This window comes from Rhamphochromis sp. 'chilingali' (assembly GCF_963969265.1).
Source record: "Rhamphochromis sp. 'chilingali' genome assembly, chromosome: 14".
NCBI lineage: Eukaryota > Metazoa > Chordata > Actinopteri > Cichliformes > Cichlidae > Rhamphochromis > Rhamphochromis sp. 'chilingali'.
The window spans coordinates 18,362,614-18,386,338 of NC_137941.1; the positions used below are offsets into that span (position 1 = coordinate 18,362,614).

General features: G+C 37.3%; 1 protein-coding gene across 2 annotated transcripts in view; it reads right to left on the reverse strand.

The window, feature by feature from the left end:
* gpc6b (glypican 6b) overlaps positions 1 to 23,725 on the reverse strand; it is an 84,756-nt gene that overhangs the window by 48,677 nt on the left and 12,354 nt on the right. For both annotated transcript variants that reach the window (XM_080903052.1, XM_080903051.1), the window contains exons 2-3: positions 14,980 to 15,138; positions 741 to 1,132 (exon numbers count right to left, since the gene is read on the reverse strand). In XM_080903052.1, coding sequence (XP_080759178.1) covers positions 741 to 1,132; positions 14,980 to 15,138 — 551 coding nt within the window. The remainder of the gene's footprint in view (positions 1 to 740; positions 1,133 to 14,979; positions 15,139 to 23,725) is intronic.

Here is a 23,725-nt window from a genome sequence, read left to right on the forward strand (position 1 = left end):
ACCAAATGAATGGTGGATTTATAAGAGTACAGCAGTGTCTTCTCCATTTGCCCTCTGTTTCTCATTATTCAAGGCTTCTATATTTTCATTAGCTTTTAGTTATATAGCCTACTGGGAAGTGGCTCTATAAATATTCATAATAGACATGATAATCAAATCTAGCTGATAGACTGTATTGAAAAAACAAAAAGCAAAGAAGCCAAAGAGGATGGCTGTGGATTCGCAATGTTGTGAATCAGTGCTTCTCTGAACCCAAATGACAGTGTAGAAACAACATTGTTGTTAAGCGTGACTAAATCCAAGGCTTAGCCTTTTGCTTTCCCTTTAATCTCACTTTGTACATGATCAGCCCTACATACACTCCCAGGGCAGTATGGTATTGCAGGAACTGCATACAGATTGCTTTGCATCAAACTGAATACACAGGCAACAGTGTGATTAATGACTTCTATATACTGGATGAACAAATATAAGGCAAGAGAGCAATAAACAGCGATAGCAGACATTTCTTTTCTCGCCTTTTTTGTTGTCTGGGAATTTCTCCTGAGCAATCCACACACCCTTCAACAATGTTTTCTAGACAGCTCCATGAACGAGCCACCTTGAGGACTAAATTTTCTGAAGACATACCCTGAGAGAATCCGAATTACTCTGAAAGTATATCTGGGATAAACTTGATCATGTGAAAACTAGGGCAAATGTGTGCTTTTTAAAGAATTTAAAGGGTTAAGAACATTTACCTTAGACACTCTCTGGGCTACCTCCCGGCCAACGGAGAGCCCCTGGACAAATGTGCGTGCAGCGATGAATGCGCGGGTAACCTGAGCCTTGAGCTTCCTGGGCACGTCTCCAAAGGGCTTCAGCTGGTCGGTGTACTTACTGATACACTCCAGATAGTCCTCAGTGATGACATACTGGGAGTTGAGCAGTGTGAACATACGCTCCAGCAGCCGTGACCAAAAGTCATTAAGCATTTCCTCTAGGTTAACATTCCCTCCAGTGTAATAGCGCTTCAGTTCAGCAAACAGGTTCTCAAAGACCTCTGCATTCTGCATGTAAGGCTTGCCGTAAGTCCTCATAAACATGTCATTCAGGGACCTCTCCGTGTTCTCCAGCAGCTCCAGGAAAAATTCTGGATTAGAAGAAAACAGAAAAAGCCTTTATTACTGTCCAATTTTATTTCATGTGTGACGGTGGTCTCAGTTTATTCTGTACGGTGGTGTCAGTTTATTCTGTACATGTCATACATAGACATGGTTTGACAAGATGCACTGGGAACCTTCACTGCATTTACAATTAAACAGAAACACAGCAAAATGACATTAAATGTGTCTGATTGCAATCTAGAACGCTGCTTAAAAAGGAAGCCTGCTTGATTGCAATGCAAATATGACAACAGCCAGAAAACACTAAAATAAAACAAACAAAGAAATCAATTATAGCGTTTGATGCCGTTTTCATTTTGAACTGAGATCACAGCTCTGTTGACTTTTATTTGCAGTAAACTCGTTTTTTGATGACAAAGGGAAGTTCCCCTATATATTTCTGGAAAATAATAAACTCTGTATTCGCTTTATTGTCCATATCACTCATGTAAACCCAAAACACCTTCCTGTACTGTTCATTGACAGAAAGAATCTACAGTTCAGATAAAACACTTTGCATATATGAATATTTCTCTATATGGTGAAAAGCATACCACTGTGAAATGCAATCAACTTTCCATCATCATGATTATGACAGCACAATGCAGTTCAACTGCAGCATTTGCATGAGTCTGCACTCTCCTTTTTAGACTTCACTTGTTGTTTGTCTCATGACCTCTGTGACATGCCAGAAAGTGGGATTAGATGATATTTCTGACCATCTGCTACAAATAACAATAAAATTGGCATAGAAGGGCCAGAATGAAAATTTAAATAACCTGTACATTTAACTGCAAAGAGAGTCAAAAGAGGATTCAGTACAATTCAATAAAACTGAAAGCTTTTTATATTCCTAAGTGGGCTTTATGGTTACAACCCAAAGCTTTAAAGAAGCGTGAACTCTTAAGTGTATCAGCTGATATATTTTGCTCCTTGGAGGCAGCAGAAAGAGCTGTATGAAGAATATTACCATATTATCACCAAGTTATAACATGGCAAAATGTGAGCAACGAGTCTTGCACTTGGATTTCTTTGGAGCCATGTGCCAGACAAAATGCATAACTCTTCTGGTGGGCTGTATACTGTCTTATGTGGTACTTTTGTGATTTGTCAGTGAAAGTAGCAGCTGCATCCTGCATCTGGAGTAGGGTTGATGGGAGGACACAGACTGAATCAAAATGTAAAATAAAAAGAGACAAAAAAATCCCCCCCCCACACACACACACACACACACACCTTTCATTTTACACATTTATCAGTTAATTTATTGTTCATATAAAAATACTGATTAAAAGTACTTTTAGATCTTAGATTTTAGATGGTAGGAAGCGAGGTGTGGACAAAGCCAGCAGCAAAACTACACGTTTGGGATACTTCAGGATAAAGAAAGAAAATAATGTTGTCCTAATATCGTCACACCAGCTACTGATTCCAGGAAATTTTACTATTTGTGTTTTATTTTAAACAGTATTGTGGACTATTATGAACATGTAGACTACTACAGTGGGGCAAAAAAGTATTTAGTCAGCCACCGATTGTGCAAGTTCCCCCACTTAAAATGATGACAGAGGTCAGTAATTTGCACCAGAGGTACACTTCAACTGTGAGAGACAGAATGTGAAAAAAAAATCCATGAATCCACATGGTAGGATTTGTAAAGAATTTATTCCTAAATCAGGGTGGAAAATAAGTATTTGGTCACCTCAAACATGGAAAATCTCTGGCTCTCACAGACCTGTAACGTCTTCTGTAAGACGCTTTTCTGTCCCCCACTCATTACCTGTATGAATGGCACCTGTTTGAACTCATCATCTGTATAAAAGACACCTGTCCACAGCCTCAAACAGTCAGACTCCAAACTCCGCCACTCCGCCATGGCCAAGACCAAAGAGCTTTCGAATGACACCAGGAAAAGTATTGTAGACCTGCACCAGACTGGGAAGAGTGAATCTACAATAGGCAAGCAGCTTGGTGTGAAAAAATCAACTGTGGGAGCAATCATCAGAAAATGGAAGACATACAAGACCACTGATAATCTCCCTCGATCTGGGGCTCCACGCAAGATCTCATCCCGTGGGGTCAAAATGATCATGAGAACGGTGAGCAAAGATCCCAGAACCACACGGGGGGGACCTGGTGAATGACCTGCAGAGAGCTGGGACCAAAGTAACAAAGGTCACCATCAGTAACACACTACAACGGCAGGGAATCAAATCCCGCAGTGCCAGACGTGTCCCGCTGCTGAAGCCAGTGCATGTCCAGGCCCGTCTGAAGTTTGCCAGAGAGCACATGGATGATACAGCAGAGGATTGGGAGAATGTCATGTGGTCAGATGAAACCAAAGTAGAACTTTTTGGTATAAACTCAACTCGTCGTGTTTGGAGGAAGAAGAATACTGAGTTGCATCCCAAGAACACCATACCTACTGTGAAGCATGGGGGTGGAAACATCATGCTATGGGGCTGTTTTTCTGCCAAGGGGACAGGACGACTGATCCGTGTTAAGGACAGAATGAATGGGGCCATGTATGGTGGGATTTTGAGCCAAAACCTCCTTCCATCAGTCAGAACTTTGAAGATGAAACGAGGCTGGGTCTTCCAACATGACAATGATCCAAAACACACCGCCCGGGCAACAAAGGAGTGGCTCCGTAAGAAGCATTTGAAAGTCCTGGAGTGGCCTAGCCAGTCTCCAGACCTCAACCCCATAGAAAATCTGTGGCGGGAGTTGAAAGTCCGTGTTGCTCGGCGACAGCCCCAAAACATCACTGCTCTCGAGAAGATCTGCATGGAGGAATGGGCCAAAATACCAGCTACTGTGTGTGCAAACCTGGTAAAGACCTATAGTAAACGTTTGACCTCTGTTATTGCCAACAAAGGTTATGTTACAAAGTATTGAGTTGTATTTTTGTTATTGACCAAATACTTATTTTCCACCCTGATTTACGAATAAATTCTTTACAAATCCTACCATGTGGATTCATGGATTTTTTTTTCACATTCTGTCTCTCACAGTTGAAGTGTACCTCTGGTGCAAATTACTGACCTCTGTCATCATTTTAAGTGGGGGAACTTGCACAATCGGTGGCTGACTAAATACTTTTTTGCCCCACTGTAAATCTGTATGTTCTCGAGCTATCATAAAAGCTAGGTTACACCTCTCCCCCCAAGCCATGCACATTAGAGTCACTTATCACAATGGCCCAGACAAAAGCGTAATGGATTTGAAGTGGTCATTAGCTTCCAGCAATGCAGGTAAAATTACAGATTACAGCAGCAGAGAAACCAAATGACCCGACTCTCCATAATGCCACACCAAGTCACATCTGATTAGTTACATCAAGAGGTACCCGAGATGCACACTGACAGAAAGTAAAATATGGAAAACACGCGTCATTTGCAAGGTTTTTAGAAAATAAAATGTTATTTTATGATATTATTTCATCGTTTAAAGACTAATGTATGGTGGCTTAAAAAGGCAGGGTTTTGGTGTGTATCATTTGAACTTGAAGAGCAGAGGGTTTTTTTTTTATCTTACATTAATGTATTCACAAAAAAAACTGTCTTTCATTTAGTGCATGCTCACAAAATACTTGCTTTCTTTATTCTCATCAGATTTAATTATTGTTCATTAGCACATCTTATGAGGCACCAGTGAGTATTAACTGTCATACTCCCCCTGGAATCTGACAACATTAGCTTACTTTCACACACGTTTGGTGCCTAAGGAGATATCATTTCTTTTTTAAATTTACTTAACACATCTTATATTAGAACTTACAGTAGGCAGGACTCATGACGTTAGCCAAAGTCTGGTTATTTTTCAGTATACTTGAGAATATGTAATAAATGTCCACAGTTAGCAGTCATTTAAATATGGTAATCTTTAAGCATGATTTTTGCTTCAGTAATGTGTTTGTGGTAATGAGAACAGTCAGTGATGCTGAGCGATGTGCACATAGATTAATGACAGTGCCAAAACAAATTCTACTTAAAATCATGAAAATGAGAAAAACAAACCTTTATACAGCCATGTTCTGCTGAGAGACTAATTAAACATAACCAATTTAATTAAAACAGTGTTTATAATCAATATGACATTATATTTGATATAATTCTAAGCTCTGCAATGGAGTGATTACGATGAATAATTTCATTATGAATGGCCTTGGTATAAATCACCAGCAGAAATATTAGGCTAAAAAAGACATCATAATGTAATTAGTGAAAACTCTTGAGGGGATCCATATTTCATGACAGAAAATGAAAACCATAGTGAAATGTCAAAGAGTAAAAATTACCTGGAGAATTTACATAAATCCTAAACATATATTACTAAGACGTTTGTCCAAATAATCATTTGCATTAGCTGCAAACAGAGAATAATGATGCTGAAATGCTGGACAGCAGTGATTCAAATACTCCCAGCTTACACAGAGTTCATTACATTTCGCTGATAAAGCTCCGTTTGGCTCCAGCTCCTCAGTATATGCACAGAGCTGTGCAGAGGTTACACACAGCCATTCTCTTTGTGATAAAAAGAAAGCATCTGTTTCTGTGCTTCTGCAGAAACCTACTGATGGATGGCCTCCTAGATGTCAGCAGTCTATTTCAGCAATCTTGAAACACAGCATCCCTGTTTCAGATTTCTGAACTAGATGGTGGAAAAGGCAAGTTTTGTGAATTTTATTTCTAAGCAGACCACAGCTTTTTGGAGACAACAGACTCTGAAGTCGACTTCATTTGGTCTTTACACATAACCAAAGGAGTTTGCTGTGGATCGGATGACATCTACTGTGAGAACCCTCAGGGGAAGTGGCCTGCAGAATTAATTACTACAGTCTTCTGAACTGTGACCAGCCAGCTGAGGAGGAAAAAGGGGTTGGCTTTCCAAAACATTTCAGCCTTCTTCAATTGGGTACATGCAATATATTGTATTGGAGTCTACATACATAAACCAACTTTTTATTTTTTAACTGGGCCACATTCAGCGTCATGTTTATTTGAGCACAATAACTTTAACCAAAAGTAATTGGGATTTAACTGATATGTTAAATAATATAAACCAGTACACATCCATGCTACAATACTGTTTGGCCTGTTTGCGCTGTTGGCAAAAGTGAAATAAACAAATGAATAAATAAATAAATATCAATGATAAAAAAAAAAAACAGGGTTGGTAGATTTTGCTTACTGGCTAAAAATGGGTCATTTTAACCTGTTGCTAAGTGGTTGCTAGGCATGTATAATTCAAATTTTGTGGAAAATTAAATTAGTTGTTACTATCATGAAATAAAAACATTATGCTTTTATAAGGTCTCATAGGTACAAAAAGGAACGAAAAAAGACTTATTTTGGCGCATTGCTATGGAACGCCAGGACTGCCATAATGAATTAATTAAATACACCATTAAATAATTAATTAAATGTGGCAATAATTAATTAAAATTGGAATTAATTAATTAAATAAATAGTTATGACACATGTAATTAATTAATTATTGCCACATTTAATTAATTATTTAATGGTGTATTTAATTAATTCATTATGGCAGTCCTGGCGTTCCATACATTGCTAGGTGGTTACAATGCATGGTTAATTAAATTTTTGTGGCTATAAATGAGATGTTATTGTTGTAACTAAACTGATGTGGTCCTTTTATAATGTGTTACAGGTGCATAAAGCCAAAGAAAGGTCATTTTAGTCTGTTGCTAAGTGGTTGCCAGGCAATCTGATGCTGTCATATTATTATTATTATTATTATTATTATTATTATTATTATTATCGGTGTGAAATAAAACAATGTGATGCTTATAGGTGTTACAGGTGCATAAATGCTGAAAAAAGTCTTTTAAGCCCATTGGTAGTAGTTGCTAGGAAGCATGACGACATGGTAACATCTGATATAGATAAGAACCTTCAGGGGCCTAAGTTTTACCGGCAGGGTGTACCTGCAGTGTTATGGCAGACAACTTTAATACTTTTTTACCACAGTGATTCTAATTGGTTTGGTGCTTTTTGAGAATCTGGGAAGTATATCTCAAAATGTGGACTCATCTGTCATCTGTCAAAAAGAAATTAGAGATATTTAGACATAACTAGATAAAGGCATAAACAAGGTCTCAGAGTAGAGTGCAATTTAAGATGGATGTTTTTTTTTGTTTTTGTTTTTCCCCCACTCAGAATTTTGTAATTTCAACAAAAAAACCACAACCACTCACAAAAAACAGTTTCTGCAGAGAACATGTGGAGCTGCTTAAAATTATATGGAAATTACAAGATTTCATAAATGCATTCACTCTGGCAAGGCAGGAATTGAATAAACACTAAACAATACAGTGGGGCATTGGCTTTCAAAGTCACATACCAATAAAAAAGAAAGCAAGAAAGAAATTAGCTACATCACTTTAGAACTGGGAATATTTTCTTATTGTCACATTACTGCAAGCAACACTTTGCCACAACTCTATGTCATTTTTTAGCAAAGATACACACTATAAACTACACAAATATACACGATTTCTTGACCCTCACACAGCAGGGCAAATAGCTGTTATCTCCCACAGTTCACCTAGCATCTTTCACGGCAATATAGTTAGTCAGAGAAGGAGCCCGGTTCTCACTTTGTGATTGTTGAAACAGCATAATATAACACAAGCAGTATGATATTCAGCCTCCTCGAGCTCCAATGATTGTACATGAAACTAGCAATTTTGCTGCATTTCAGATTCTCCATGTCTGTCAAAAGCTGGGTCATTGATCGGCCTGACAGGAAGTGCCAGTCTATAGAGTGCTGCTCTGAGTGCTATGCTGCTGTAGAGAACATGACAGGTTGATCGTTTATGTCTCCATTTCTCTACGTTAATTTTTATGGCCAGTCTTTTATGGTCACCCTGTGCTCTTATTAATAAAATAAGAAAAAGGTAAATGATAACCCGATTGAAGACAAATATATCATCTAAGGTCTAATGTTATTAAATGTCAGGGGATTATTCTTCATTTTTTAAGTTACTGTATCAAACCCTTTAGTTAGTGTGCTAGCTCATAGACGTTAACAGGGATTTGACATATGGACTCTAACATAAGGTGCATGATTTAAATGCATTAAAGAGCAATTTCTTTTTTTTCTTTTTTTGTATTTCTAAATTGACTAGAAACTTTGCTGATCAAAACTGCACTTGAAGACATTTCCATGTAAAAGACATATTTTCTTGCCTGACAAAACAGAGACATCTGAATTCAGATGCCAAAAGCAAACACCAAGGGATGACTTTAAATTATGACAAAGTCAAAGGGTCCAAAGACTTATAAATCTAACAGAGGATCAGCATAGTTTTCTCAAATATACTTACCAGCCTAGGAGCAGTATTGTCTTTCAATTTAACCTTCACCCAAAAAGAATTAGGTTGAAGGTTAAATTGTCTTTATTAATAGTAAACATAAGGAGTATACTTAATGCCTGATTGGGAGGGACATCACATGGGGGGTGGGGAGTTGTCTAGCTGGCAAAAATGGATGATGTCATAGAAGCATCCACAACAGAATATAAGTAATGAAGACGTTATTGAGCAATTTCCTACAAAGAAGTATCCTAAGTTAAATGTCAATACCAAAAAAGTTTGCCAGGCAGAGAATGGACTATTGATGCTTTAAAATATCAGTGTCTGGAGAACTATAGGAGTCCTGGGGTTGTGGTGTGTATTGAGTTTTTAAAGCTTAGTTAAAGGTGTGCTATTAAAAAAGGGCTACTAAAAAGCTGTATGGGGTTAGAATAACAATTTTTATTTATTTATTTTTATAACCTAAAATAACAAATACTCATCACTTAGACACCAGAAACTTTCATAGTACTTTCAGAAGATGGATACGTCATAACTTAAGAAGCAGACATACTGCAGTATTTTCATGTTATTTAATTTAATTTATATAGTGTCAGTTCACAATTCATCTGTACACTCATGTCATGTCATCTATACTCTTTGTACTGTAGTAGGACCCTACAATATTACAGAAATGAGATCAAAAATTCCCTATTAGAAATAAACAGAAAGGGGCCTCTGGCAGAATCTCAGGTACAGAGAAGATCTAGTCATCTAGTCACATAACCACACCTGTTTGCTGCCCACACAGTACTGTTTTATATGGCTGGCACTTTCTCAGGAGTCTTTTTGGGTTAAGTGCTTTGGTCAAGGGCACCTCAACATTGACTGCATAAAAATACAGTTTACATTTTTATATATAACGGTAAAAATTTAACAACGCTGTGACAATGCAACTGATATCAATGGGTACCACACACAGTGTGCGAGGCCGTTCATATTGGATAAATTGCAGAGGATGGACCACATTAATATTCTGCTAGGATGCTCAGCACCATGGTGTTTGTGGTCAGCAGGGCCAAGAATTGATTAACAATTACAAACCCTGACGTTGGACTTTAATGAGTGAGATAAAAAAGAACTCTCTGTGCTAGCATTTGCTTTGTCTGGTTTCTTAGACCAGTTATTTTCTCTGGTCTTATTTTATGGATTATAGTGAATATTATAATATTATAATAATAGCATTTATTACTAAATTACAGGAATTCTGCTGCACGTTTGGTACCGATGATATTGTTTCTCTTTTAGATACAAGTGTACCGTGCCCCTGAGCTCTTGCAGACATTTCAGAGTGGATGAGTCTTGGCATAGTTGAGACCGTACCCTCTTATTGTAACACATAGGCTGTGGTGTCAGGAATGTGTGGGCTGCCCAACTACTATCTGCTACAGTAACCATCATCACAGTCTGCATAAAATGAAAAAAATATTCAAATACACCGACTCTCTGTAGGCGGAAACCTAAAGCAAAGCTCTGAAAAGATAGAAAAAGGGCATTCAAGTGAACTAAAAGCTCTTTATTGTTTGGATCTTTAACTATATTCTTTGGTTCAGTATCTTGTTATTTAGGTAATACTGCTTCATAATGAATAAGCGCACCTCTGGGAACACGGAGGAATTATACAATCGTTATAAAACAACTTTTTATGTGCCTGAGCAGCTGATCTGCTAGTTAAATCATCTAGTTAAATTGATTACATAAACAAACAGTAAGGGAAATTTTTTAATTTAGCAAACAATATCTCAGATTTCCTAAACAGTTTATCAGTAAAGACCCTCATCCGACACACAGTCTCCTTCAAAAACCTGCAAACAGCATTTGCTTTGACTCTAATGAAATTATGGAGAGTGGCCGCAAACCCCACGAGAACAAGGGGTGCCCGGAGTCATGCATCTAAGTGCTGCTGGACAAACCCCATTTCCCTTCCTCATGATATTCACCATCTTGACAGGGGATGATCAAAATAACACTTATTTATTTATGCATGCTTCCAGGAATCACATGTGGGCTCAAGAAGTGTATTCCTGGAAAAAAAATAAAAAAATAAACAGACATCATTGTGACATTGAGTTTCTGGGCACCAGTGGAATCATCTGAGAGTAGCATGCTGTAACCCAATAGCATTAGTTTCATATAATATGTTGAATATTTTGAATAGAATGAAGACAGAACGACATGACATTGACTGCTGAATATTAAATTGCACACTTAAATCACTCAACCAATATCCATTGTTGACTTTGAATACATTCCAGTCGCAAAATATTACAATGCATGCTTTCAATCTTTACTTGAATAAACTTTTTTAGATAATTACTCTCTCTCTTTTGAGAAATTAGGCTTTACCCATGTTGTAATTTACATGCATTTAGTGGACATTAACATATTATACAGCAAGTAATTAATAGTGATGTCGGTGACTTTAGTTTAGCATATATTTTAAGTCCATTAGGATGCATAGTTGTTAAAATTGTCCTTATTATCAATGTTGTGCTTAGTCTGTTTTCTAGCTGTTTCCTGTGCATCTATGGCAGGCATGACAACAAACACAAGTTGTGTAGCATCAGTTCGATGGCTGCACTCATGGTAGTAAAATAAATACTCAACAACAAATTTTAATTCTGAGACTAATTCTGACTTTGTGATCCCTGGACATTCAAATTTCAAAGAGACTGCTGCTTTACAGTTAAATTCATATATTAAGACAAATAGTCAAGTAGTTCTGTCAAGAACAGAGGAACGCACCTAAAAAAATGCTCGACCTGAACATAAAACTCAAAATTAACTTTGAGTTTTGCCATTTACGTTGAAGACCCAGGCCCTGTGCATGTAGTCCTACATGCACGGTAGCAGATCATTTATGTCAAAGTTATTTAAGAGGCATACTGAATGGGCTTTTACTAAAGATTGCTTAACCCTTGTATGGTGTTCGGGTCTGTGAGACCCGTGTTCAGTTTTTTTCAAAAGAAAAATTAAACAATTATTTTTTCACGTGTAAATGTGTTGTGTCTTTCCACTCACTCCACTTGATTATAACTGATTTATTTATAACATTTTATATAAAAGAAAAACGAGAAGCACATTAATTCATAAATGTGATCTAACAAAGGTAAAGGGAAAAAATTAACCATGTTCGCTGTTCATATGTCTTGTAATTGGGATGAAGTAAACATCTGTTGAGTAATTTAACATAAAATTGTTTGATAGTGTTAATTTGGAAAGCCAAAACTCTAGCGGGTCCACCAGACCCATGAACACTGGCTGAGTAACAAAAATACGAACACCACACAAGGGTTAAGCCTTAATTTGTTATGCCTTTAATGGCAAAAAAAATTTGTATATATTTATTTTTTGTTATTTTTATATTATTATTTTGCACCTTTTAGTTTCTGCATTTATTTTAAGTCTCTTTTTATGCAGTTTTTACCCCTATGGGGAAGTTTGCTTGTACTACTACCAAAGACACTTCCTTTATTTTAGTCAAGGTTGCCAGACGTGGCTGCAAGCAGCTTTAATTATTCATCACAGTAACAGACACAATATATTAACATCCTTAACTGCAACAAGAATCATCTGCTGTTTTAGATACAGTGGTGTGAAACAAATGATTCAATGGAATATCACTGGAGCACTAAGTGGTTACACTCCACATGATGAGAAGAGTTAACTGTGGATGGAAAATACTGTGGTGGTTAGATTTTTTTGTTGTATTATGTTACAATGTTCTGCACGCTTCTGTACTCGCTGGAAAAGAAGGATAAAAAGGTAATGCCTGCAGGCATCAGTCACATATTTTTAGTATTTATTGTCTGCATATCATCATAAATATCATTATTTCTTTAAATATCTTGAAATCATTTTAAGGCTATGTTGCACACTCCTATTTGGGGATGTAGACATGATCAAGACTGCTGAATTTCAAATAAGCATCAGAATGAGGTGGAAAGGTGAATCAATTCAATTCAATTTCTCAACAGTGCTATTTATGAATAGTGCCAAATCAAGTTATATCTTAAGATAAAGACCCTACAATAATACAAAGAAAACAGAGAAAACTCCAACAATCAATGACCCCCTTTGAGCACTGATGAGTGACAGTGGGAAGGAGAAACTCCCTAAACCCAAAACCATTCCCAAGGAAGGGCACCATCTGCCACCACCAGCTGGGGTCAGAGATAGCACCTTAAAGCAAATAGCAGCAGAAGACCACACCGGGTGACACTATTGTCAACTAAGGACAATGAAGCTAATACCCATTAGCTCATTAAAATTGGTCAATAAAAGAAAATGCTGCCTTGTCTAATGAGTCTAGATCAGAACATGAAGCCAATAACATGAAAATCTGGATCCATCCTGCCCTGTATCAATGGATCAGGCTAATGGCAGTGGTGTAATGGTGTGTTGAATGCCATTTTGGTACACTTTGGGCCATTAATTACCAACTTAGCATCCTTTAAACCACAGATTCCCATGCTGGAAGCACAGCCAACAAATCTGCAGCGACTGAGTGATGTTATTATGTCAATATGAACCAAAAACTCTGAGGATCGTTTCCAGCACCTTGTAGGCAGTTCTGAAGATAAACTGAGGTCAAGCCCAGTACTGACAAAGTGTACCTAATAACATGTTTTTGTATAGTGTGAGCATATACTGTATTTGCTAAGGTTTAAGTACCACCAATAACCATTACAATCTAATATTCTTAGATATTCTTTAATCAACTTTAATACATGGAAATTTTTGGCCCATCAATTCTTTGGATGTCATGATAGCTGTGTGGCAGGCAGGATGAGGACCCAAAATGCAAACTCACGGACTCAGGGGATAAACTCAAAATCACAGCTTTAATGCTGGAAGGCAGATCACAAGAAATACAAAACTTAAACCGGGAACAATAACTAATACTTGCAGAGAGACACAGGGAAATCCACGCAGCTATGAGGGAGACTACGACACAGAACTGAGGGAGACGCAGACATAAATACACAGAGGGTTAACGAGGGAAGTGGGAGCACACGGGGAACACAGCTGACACAGATAATCATAACGAGACAGGGCAGGAGTGAACACAACATGACGCATACTGACGAGAGACTGTCAAAGTAAAACAGGAAGTACAGAGGTTCAGACAGGAGGAGAGAGCACGGGGAGAACACAGACATAACAGGCTGGGGAAAACATGGAATAAAACACGAAAGGGGACAAGGGCTCATGAATACATAGAGGGGCACACAGGGGGTGAGAGTCACAAAGGGAAAGCACACAGGGAACCACATAACAGGGCAACTCAGGAAACAGAACCTAAACAGGGAACTGAATACAAATGGCCTGCATTTGTATAGCGCTTTTCTAGTCCATAGGACCCCAAAGCGCTTTACACTACATTCAGTCATTCACACACACATTCACACACTGGCGATAGCAAGCTACATTGTAGCCACAGCTGCCCTGGGGCGCACTGACAGAGGCGAGGCTGCCGGACACAGGCGCCACCGGGCCCTCTGACCACCACCAGTAGGCAAACACAGGGTTAGTATCTTGCCCAAGGATATTTGGCATGCAGCCAGGAGGCAGCCTGGGATCGAACCACCGACCTTCTGATTAGTGGCTGACCTGCTCTGCCACCTGAGCTACAGCCACCCACAAAAATACAAGAGAACTAAGAATACTGGGCCAACACGGCCCAGGACCATGACATTGGAGATAAAAAGAAGTCTTTAATCTTTAAAGATATCTATGTAATGAAAGGCATTTTGTTGGATTTCTAAATAATAACAACTATTTTACTAATATTAGCATTTTGATAATAATAATAATAATAATTATTATTATTTTAATGACAGTGTTGACAGGTGGCTACACTTCTCCACCTCTTCTACCTGTCACCATTGTCCACAGTGATAAGCTGTTGCTAACCACATGGTCTTGTGAGAGTTGAAAGGATTATTATTTCTCATTAAATTGTAACTAGAAGGAGCTGACCCCATAGAGAAGAACACCAACAGGGACATGTAGAGAGGCAGAGTGAGGCTTGGTTCAGTAATGAGCACATCTCGTCCCATACAAAAACTTATTAAACGTGTAGTGGTCAAGAAAGTCACAATGGGACTAGGACAAGATCACATACAGCACAAGACCACCAAACAACCTTAATAATGCAGAAGCTGGCTTTGTGCTGCTGTTGAAGTTGTCAATCTTCAGCGCAAGTAGCCATGTTTGTCTAATCCAGCAAGAGGTTTCTCCACTCCAAGGCATATTAATGAGATTTTCACATCTCGTCTCCTCTTCAGGGAGGAGAGCTAAAGAACTGGAGTAAACCCTTTCAAATTAACACGTACAGTCCCAAGCCTTTTCGCAGCACTTGTTCTCTAGTGACTGACCATTAAAACAAATTTTAAAAGAAAAGAAAATAAGAAAAAAATAATTAAATTAAAGCATTAAGCAAAGAGGACTTACCATCAAATCTTTTATGTCTCGAAACAAAGGTGCTTCTCAGTGTGTGACTCATTTCATCAACCAGATTCTCAAAGTCTTGTTTACTCTGTTGGCCAAATCTGTCCTCCATTTCCTCGGTGCAACATGTGTTTCCCTGAAGACATACACGAAGATGTGTCCCTGCAAAAAATGACACACAAAAAGCTATATTTTTCTCTCCAAACCAAAACGTAGGCTACATATAGGCACTGTAAACCAATGTAATGACCAAAGCTTAAACCTTTAAAGCCTGAACCATGAAATAATTGCCTGCAAATTATTATTATTACTATCATTATTATTATTATTTGTATTTTGTAAATATTGTTATTTTGTTTGGGTTTTTTTTTTTGTAATTTATTGCTTAAAAATGTATTGTGCAATTTAGTTAGTTACAAAAAAATTACATTGATGCTGTAGAAGTCTGAGAAATTCAAGAAAACTCATGTATCACATATGATAAACTCGGCGTTACTAGGTTAAATAATGTTGGAGCATTTTTTTATGTATCTTCTGAAGCCATATTTTTAAAAACTCAATGACCAAAACATCATTGGCTTAGTTAAATGTTAAAAACAGGACAACTGAAGCACATGAATAAAAAATCATGGTGGTTGGAACAATGTTCCTCTCTAACATGTTACATCTTACCCCTAAAAATCAGATGAGGAGCTACAGGGTGTCAAATTCTCTGAAGGGCTACCTGGACAATCTTCTGTCTCCACAAACTAGCCAAGAAAGCAGTAAGGCTAAAGTGGTTCAACTTTTGAAGCAAAGCCACACCTTTGCATCAAAAACTATTAAGTAAAAATAAGCTTTTTTGGTTACCAGAGTAACAAGTCCCATCTAATTAAAAGGACCAACAATGAGAAAACTTTAGACTTCACATGCTCTAATGCGAAATTTCCCCTGCTTAAACATTAGTTGTTTTTTAACCTATTTAAAGGATAAACCAGTACTATTGTTACTATGTTTTGTCATTGCTGGCGAGGTCTGACTGGTTGGTTATGGGGTTTCTCATTTGTCTGAGAGACACTAAGTGCTTTAATTGACAAGGGCTAATTAAAGTTAAATCAGATACTCCATAGTTTTAAAATATTCCTTTGCACATTACATAATTGTAAAAATTCTGAGTGGAATATCACGTTAATGACCTACATCACTTCATTTCCCCAAGCAGCCATATTAAGACAGACACAGATAATGAAAGATTCAGTCTAGAACAGAACGTGTTTCATAGAAACATTCATAACTAGGATTTTAAGCATACTTTAAGACCAGATGTCTGACAGCAAGAGCTTCGTCTCAGCCTCCAACCACGATTTTCATTAGCTCATTTGACATTAGCTCATTGGAAAAGAAGGATTGAAAAGGGTATTCATTTTGTTTGCACTTGTATCGATACAGGGGAAAACAAGTATTGCACCTATTTTATCAAATAAACTGAAATACTTGGGGAACACTACAAACAAGAGGACAACATTAGCTTAGCTTGACAAAGCTACCTCCTAATTCGGAACTTTTACTTGTGTAGCTCAGTCACATCAGTAAAATTACGACAGAACCTACTTTCATCAAAAAGACAAAAAAGAAAAGAAAAAGAATTGGTGGCTTCTGGTGTTTGTCCAACAATGTCGTAACCATTCACATTAAATGCTATAACAATGTAAACCGGTCATGATTCAATAATGAAACATCACAACCACAGGTTATCCCAAATTTTCTTGAAAGATTGTGATATCATTTTAAGGCCCACTCCCGCATCTAGTGAGAACAGAGTGTGACAAAGTAAGAATCAACAAAAGCTGCATTTTTCTGGCGCTTTCACAGCGTTTCACAGCCACTATTTTTGAAAGTAGATACAGTATTATTACAATGTAATTCACTGTAGCTGCTATCACAACAGAGGCAGTTTCTTTTTAAAGCATACACATGGAGATGTAGTTACAAGCTGTATACATTGCTACACATATGACCTCAAGGTTAAGAATAAACATCCATGCTCAAGAAACCAACATTACTTTACTTAGTTTGTATGAAATAGCCACACAAGAAACATAGTGTAAAGAGAAACTATCTACAGGGTATGAGAATTCACTTTTAAGTGTTTCATCAGTTTCACCATGGGTGTGTGTTTTTTTGTGGGCATGTATTTGCTAAAGCAAGGAGTAGCTTTGTAACCTCCCAGAACTCAGCTCCCACGTAAAATATAACCACCACGGTGAATATTTAACTTCCATGTAATTATTACATCAGCAACTGAATTGCTCCATTTTAAGATCATTTTATTTTATGGTACTGATAAAAAAAAGAACACGTTGTGAACATGTTGTGAAAATAACAGAACAGCACCGATAAATGCCAGAATGTAAATATTTGAACACGGTGTAATCAAACAACAGTCTAAGAGCTGCAAGGAAAGAGACTTATGCAAACCTTACTTGTGAAATTCATTCTTAGCTTTGCATGCCTCACTCACTTTACTTGTTTCATTCAGTTGTCAGGCCTGTATTGACTAAATAGCAGGTGATATCAACAAATAACCAAAAGATGGATCAAAAGTCTTCATTACTACACACCATTGTTAAAAAGACCCTGGAAGATAGATGGTAATAGCATCATACAACCGAGTCCTGTGTTTCCAGTGCAGCCTTCTTATCAGATATGTCAAGAAGAGGGAAAAAATACATCTTGACACAACAACCCTACTGTGTGCTCCAGCAGTCTCAACAGAGTGAAACATCACTTAAAAATAAACCTGTCGTACATCAACATATGGGAAGGAGCTTTCAAGGGACTTCACCACTCAGCAAAGTGCCATGACCTTCCTAGTCAAGGTTAAAACAGCCCTGTAGCTTCACAGATAATCTATCTACAGGAGCACAGACCACACACACATTAGCCACACAAAGGATGGAGTATGGGCCAGAAAGTTCTTTTACAACAGAAAAAACCCCACTCTTGTGTGATGTAAACATGCGTTATTATTTTTTAAGATACGTTGTCAACAGCATCAAAGTACTTAAAACATCAGCTCGATTTCCACATTAAATTTACCAATACAGCAGTTTTTTTTCTCCATTCCTTCCCTAAATCAAATAAAAGGGCCAGTTAGCAGAACACAGCTATCACTGTGAACACAAATACCAGAGATTATTGTAAGAATTCAGTTCCGGAGCCTAGTGGTTAGATTTTCATTTGAGCCCATTATCCATTTTATATCTGCAAACTCAAAAAGTTTTAGGCACTGCAGCTAAAATTAGGATGCTTTCCAAAATGATATACAAAATACTGTGTTTTAAAAAAATAAACTTCATTCCATCTGCAGTGAACAAACCAGGATAAAATAAAAATTTCAGCATCACAAGATCTTTACAAAAGAAAGATGTCCCCTTTGACATTGTAATTGGATTTCACTATGCTCTGCTGCACTTTTAAAATCTGTGTTTAAAGAAAAAAAGATGTTAACTTAATATCTTGTTAGATTCTAGCAGATGTGTTGGTCTCTGGTTAGAAAAATAGAATCCTGTCCTCAGCTGAAATCATTACAGTAGATGTGAGTTGACAGTTCTGTCTTTCAGACAGTGGCATGTACAGTAAACTTACTGCAAGATTACTTTGAATGGTAATTTGCATTAATGTGTGAAAAATCACTCAGCTTTTTTCAAATAGCGGAGCTCCTCTTGCAGTCACAGCCATTTGCCCAAGAGATACTACAAATGAACAAATGTTACGAAGTAACTGTTATTGGGAAAATCTTTTTCTTTCTTTGTCACCCATCAAAATCAGATCAGTCAGAAACTTACATCATGCATGCCAGTGACTCTCATGTCGTGTTACAGATGAGGCGGGTGCTGGTCTGCAGTCTGCTGCGAGACATTAATTGACTAAATGAAGCAAATTTTATCCAGTTAAAATGTAAATGGGTAAATTACATTGCATTGCATTTTATATTAGCCTTTCTATTCACATTATGATAACAGAACTTGATGTTATATTTACTGCATTACAGGACTTGAAATTTGAAATAAAACTTTTAGGTTTTGTTCTCTTTTGAGTTTTCTGTGCCAACCTTTGCCCCGTGTTTCTGTTGCGCTGTGTACAACTGTGTCATTTACTTTCTGCTGCTAACATAACAGACTTTTGAATCTTAAGGTACTACTTGCTGTCCTTTCAGTTTCACTTGTAAATGCATTTTAAGGCATACTTCCCTTATTTCACTTTAGGTGACACAAAATAACCTACTTAAAACTGCTTGCATTAACTATGGATTATAAAAAATTAAGTATTTATAAAACCTCTATTAACACATTTACACAATTAAGCATACTTTAACCAATACATATTTATAAATGTAAAATAGTGTCATTAAACATGTTCTATGTGAACTTATAGATCAAGACTGAAACATTCTTATCTGTGTTTATGAATTACATGCTAATGTCTATTAATATAGGATTTATCCTTTATAAGTGATGAATTAACACTTTACTAATGTAAACGTTTACTAATATTATATGGTGTTACTAGTATGAGGCGGTGAGGTGGAAGCCACTCACTGACTTCGTATTGTTATATTTTGTGTTAAATCTATGGTTCTCCGAGTCCCTCACACACATATACAGAAACATGCAGAAACTTGCCATTAAATTCATTTTTGTAACATCGCTGTCCTTCAGATTTAGATGTGTGCTGTAATGGAGTTTCACATTCTTTGTCCGCTTTTCTATCAATCCTTGTCCCTTATTTCACAGAGAAAAATAGAATATTATTGTGACCCATGAGGGCTGTTTTTGGAAACAGCTGTGAAAATGAAAATGTTCTTCCAGTAAACATGTTAGCACAGCTTCGGGACAGCCTCTGCACTGAGCCAAATCTTATGCAGATGGGGGGTTTTGTTTACTTTTGGCTGGTAAGGTAACAAGTATGAATTCCAAATAAAGCTGTGTACAATTTTGAAGAAGCCATCCTTCAGCAGCTGAAGGAGAATTATTGCCCTCTAATAGCCAAAGCTGGTCTTTGGCAAGTCAGTTAATATTAAGTGGACAGGGTGGGTGAACCAAAGAGGCTTGTCCCTGACTAACCTCGCTGTACAAGCTCAACACCTAACCTCTGTTTTTCTGGGGCTAACGGGAGGATGCAGTACTTCACTTTGTATCTAGCCATGGGACCAGACTGTATTTAGCGTGCAGACAAGAAGAACAATTCTTGCTAATTAACAAGAAGCAGATCCTAATCACACGAACATAAGAACAGCAGAAAATACAAGACATACATACAGTGCCATGAAAAAGTATTTCCCCATTCCTGATTTCTCACTTCTATGCATATTTATTTGAGTTTAAGACTCCAGTGAACCACGCTGAGAGCCATTATACACAAATGGAGAATATTTGGAACAGTTGTGGCTCGCTTACAGAAATCACTCCAATTAATACAAGAGTGCAATGGCAACCCATCCAGGAGATAACAAAAAAACCCTCAAACACCACCCAAAGGAATGCAGGCCTCACTTATCTTACTTAAGGTCAGCATCCCCCCAACCCCTCCCCCAAACGGCTCATCTCACATTTCCCAAAAAACATCTCCAAGACTTTTGGAGAAATATTCTGAGACTAATGAGACAAGTGAGACAATGACGAAGGTTGAACTTTTTGGAAGGTTTGAGTGTCGTTACACCATATAAAAGGGCATAAAACTAACACAGTATTTCATTAAAAGAACATCACACCAATCGAACATGTTGGTGGTAGTGTGATGGTCTGGGGCTGCTTTGGTGTTTCGAGACCTGGAAGACCGGACCTAATTGATGAATCCATGAATTCTGCTTTCTACCAGAAAATCCCGTAGGAGAATGTCCCACCATCAATTTCTAACCTGAAGCTCAAGCACACTCTAGCTATGTGGCAGGACAATGATTGAACATGGCAGTAAGTCCACCTCTGAATGGCTAAATACATAAAATAAAATAATAATTTAAGTTTTTGGAGTGGATTAGTCAAAGTCCAGTATCAAACAAGATTGTGTTGCTTTGGTATAACCTTAAAAAGGCTGTTTATTCTCAAAAACCCTCCAATATGGCAAAGATAGTGCACCAAAATTCCTCCACACTGATGTGAAAGACTCACTGTCAGCTATTGCAAATGCTTGATTGCAGTTCTTACTGCCAAGGGTGACCCAACCAGTTATTCGGTTTAGGGGAGGAGTACTGAATTTATATAGGTAAGTTTGAATTGTTTTTTTATCCTTAATAAATGTAATCATCAAAAATGGCATTTTGTATTTATTCAGGTTATCTTTGTCTAATATTAAAATCCACTTGATGATCTGAAACATTTAAGATGAACAAATACTGAAAACGTAAGTTATCAGAAAGGGGGCAAATCCTTTTTCACAGCACTGTACATGGCTGTCAGTTGTGCTGCGCCACACATCAAACCTGGTAAAAATATACAGCTGAGTTATAATGAGATAGGTTTATTCATGCACACAGATTTATTAACACCTACTCAAGCTGTCATCATAAGTCATAATTATATCATGTCACTCAGTGTCTGTAACCAAATGGGGTGTCAGTCAATTTAGCTACCTTATTATCAGTGCTAATGAAGCTCTATGAAGATATTCAAATTCTACATTCGTCCTGCTGAGATGGGTTCCCATTTTACAAAACTTCTCTGCCAGGCACGTACAACATGTTTATGATATATTTTGCAGTCTTTAGCAGGTTTAATGTGTGATAATCCTACATGACAGAAGTGCAGTTGTTTATCTAAATCTGTTTTACATATTTACACGTTGTATGCTTACTTACTTTCTGCTGGTAAGCAAAGCGATACCTTAAGGCACCTGTTGTCCTTGTTTACTGTTCAGAACACCTCCACAGGTGCCTGTCAAAAACCATCATTGCTGCTCAAGTCACACCTACGTAAGCTCTATGTCTCTGATAAAGACCAATTTTATGTAGTGTTCAGATCAAAAGTCCAAAATGGTTCCCCTTACAATGACTAGTGATGCAGCAAATTATCATTTTAACACATTACTCTTCATACTGAAGATCTGTTTCAACTCACTTCAACCTTGTACCAAATATAGCTCACTAGCATCTCACACAATTAAACTTTGCCTGCAAATATTTAGTTTTTTTTTTCCTTGTACAAACATATACAATGACATTGTTTACTTCCTTTATCATTTATCTAAGAAGGGCACAGGCAAGAGAAGATATAAAGAAGATGCAATTATCACACAATTACAGTTTGACATGGCTTTAAGCAAAAAGAGAACGTGCTTTTAGAAAAGTTAGACATCACAAACTGAAATGCCGCAATTCAACGCATGACTCATGTTGTTTTAAAGTGTCTAAGTTCCTGTTACACAAGCAAAGGTAGGCCAACTCTCTGAAGTATTCCTCAGTGTACCTGGCCAAAGAGACCCAGAGCATATGTGCTCTGCCATCTGCTGTGTCCCATGGTTCCCCCTGACAAACTTTTAATGGATTCACACTCAAAGACACGCTCAGCCCTAATGAGATCAGGAATGCTTGTGTCACTGCAACTTCTTCTTCTTTGTCAAATCAAAACATCCAGCAGGAATTAAGAGTTAAAACAAGTTTGAATTTCTGGCAAGTTATCTTTAAATGTTTAGTTCTTTTAAAACAATTGTTGCTAATATAAAATCCTATCTGATATTTGCTATTCCCCCATGTTAAGCAAGTTTTCATTAAAAAAAAAAAAAGGAGTTAATATACTTCGTTATTGCAGATACAGGACACAGTAGCTAATCTGGCTCACAGTCCATCATAATTCACAGGTTAGTTTAATGACTGAAATACAGAGAGAAGCAATAGATATTCTTGTCATTTGTTGGATGTTTTGCAAAGTGTGAATTAAAATCCACTGAGAAGTTAAGGAGGCTTATATATCCACAGCAAATTAATCTTGTTCATCAATGAAACTGCTTGAGTTCACGAGTATATGATCAGTAGCAGCCAGCCATTAGACAAATGAAATTCTGTATGTCACACCATTGACCAGATGATAGCATAATAGTGAAACGAAGTCCATATTTCAGATGTGGGACCAACAGTGGTGACGATCATAACCAATAAGATAATGATCATTTCCATCTAACCGAATGCAAGTGATATGCAGCATATGTGGCAGAGCTAAATCACATTGATTCCGTCATTTGGTATTTAACAAAGTTTTTCATCATTTTGTGCAAAATTTATCAACACTGAGAATCCTATGTTAACAACTTTGCCAAACAATTAAAATTAAATATTGTTTAATACACCAGAAATTAAATTTTGTAAAACTGCCAATTGTGGCCATGAGTTTATGTTAAAAAAACAAAACAGTTATGGTGAAGAAGCTTCTGGTGAACATTGCTTGCAAGATTTGCTGAAATCTGACCAATGCTCTGAGAGTAACAATTTTTATGAAAACAGAAAAAAGCATCAGTAAAACAACAAATATGACCTCGATCACCATTTGGGTAAAAACCCATTAGGTGATCATTGTGTGTAAGTTTGTTTAAATTCAGGCAAATACAACTCACCAGGGCATAAGACAAATGGAATAAAGCAAATTCTTTTCAATTTCATAAATTTCTGCTCCACTTACTGTGATCTGACATTTCCTTAGGTGGTTTAATCCAAGCAAAAATCTATCCAAGACTGGAAAAGCTGTCAACTATTCAATTCTGCACTAAAATATTGAAGACA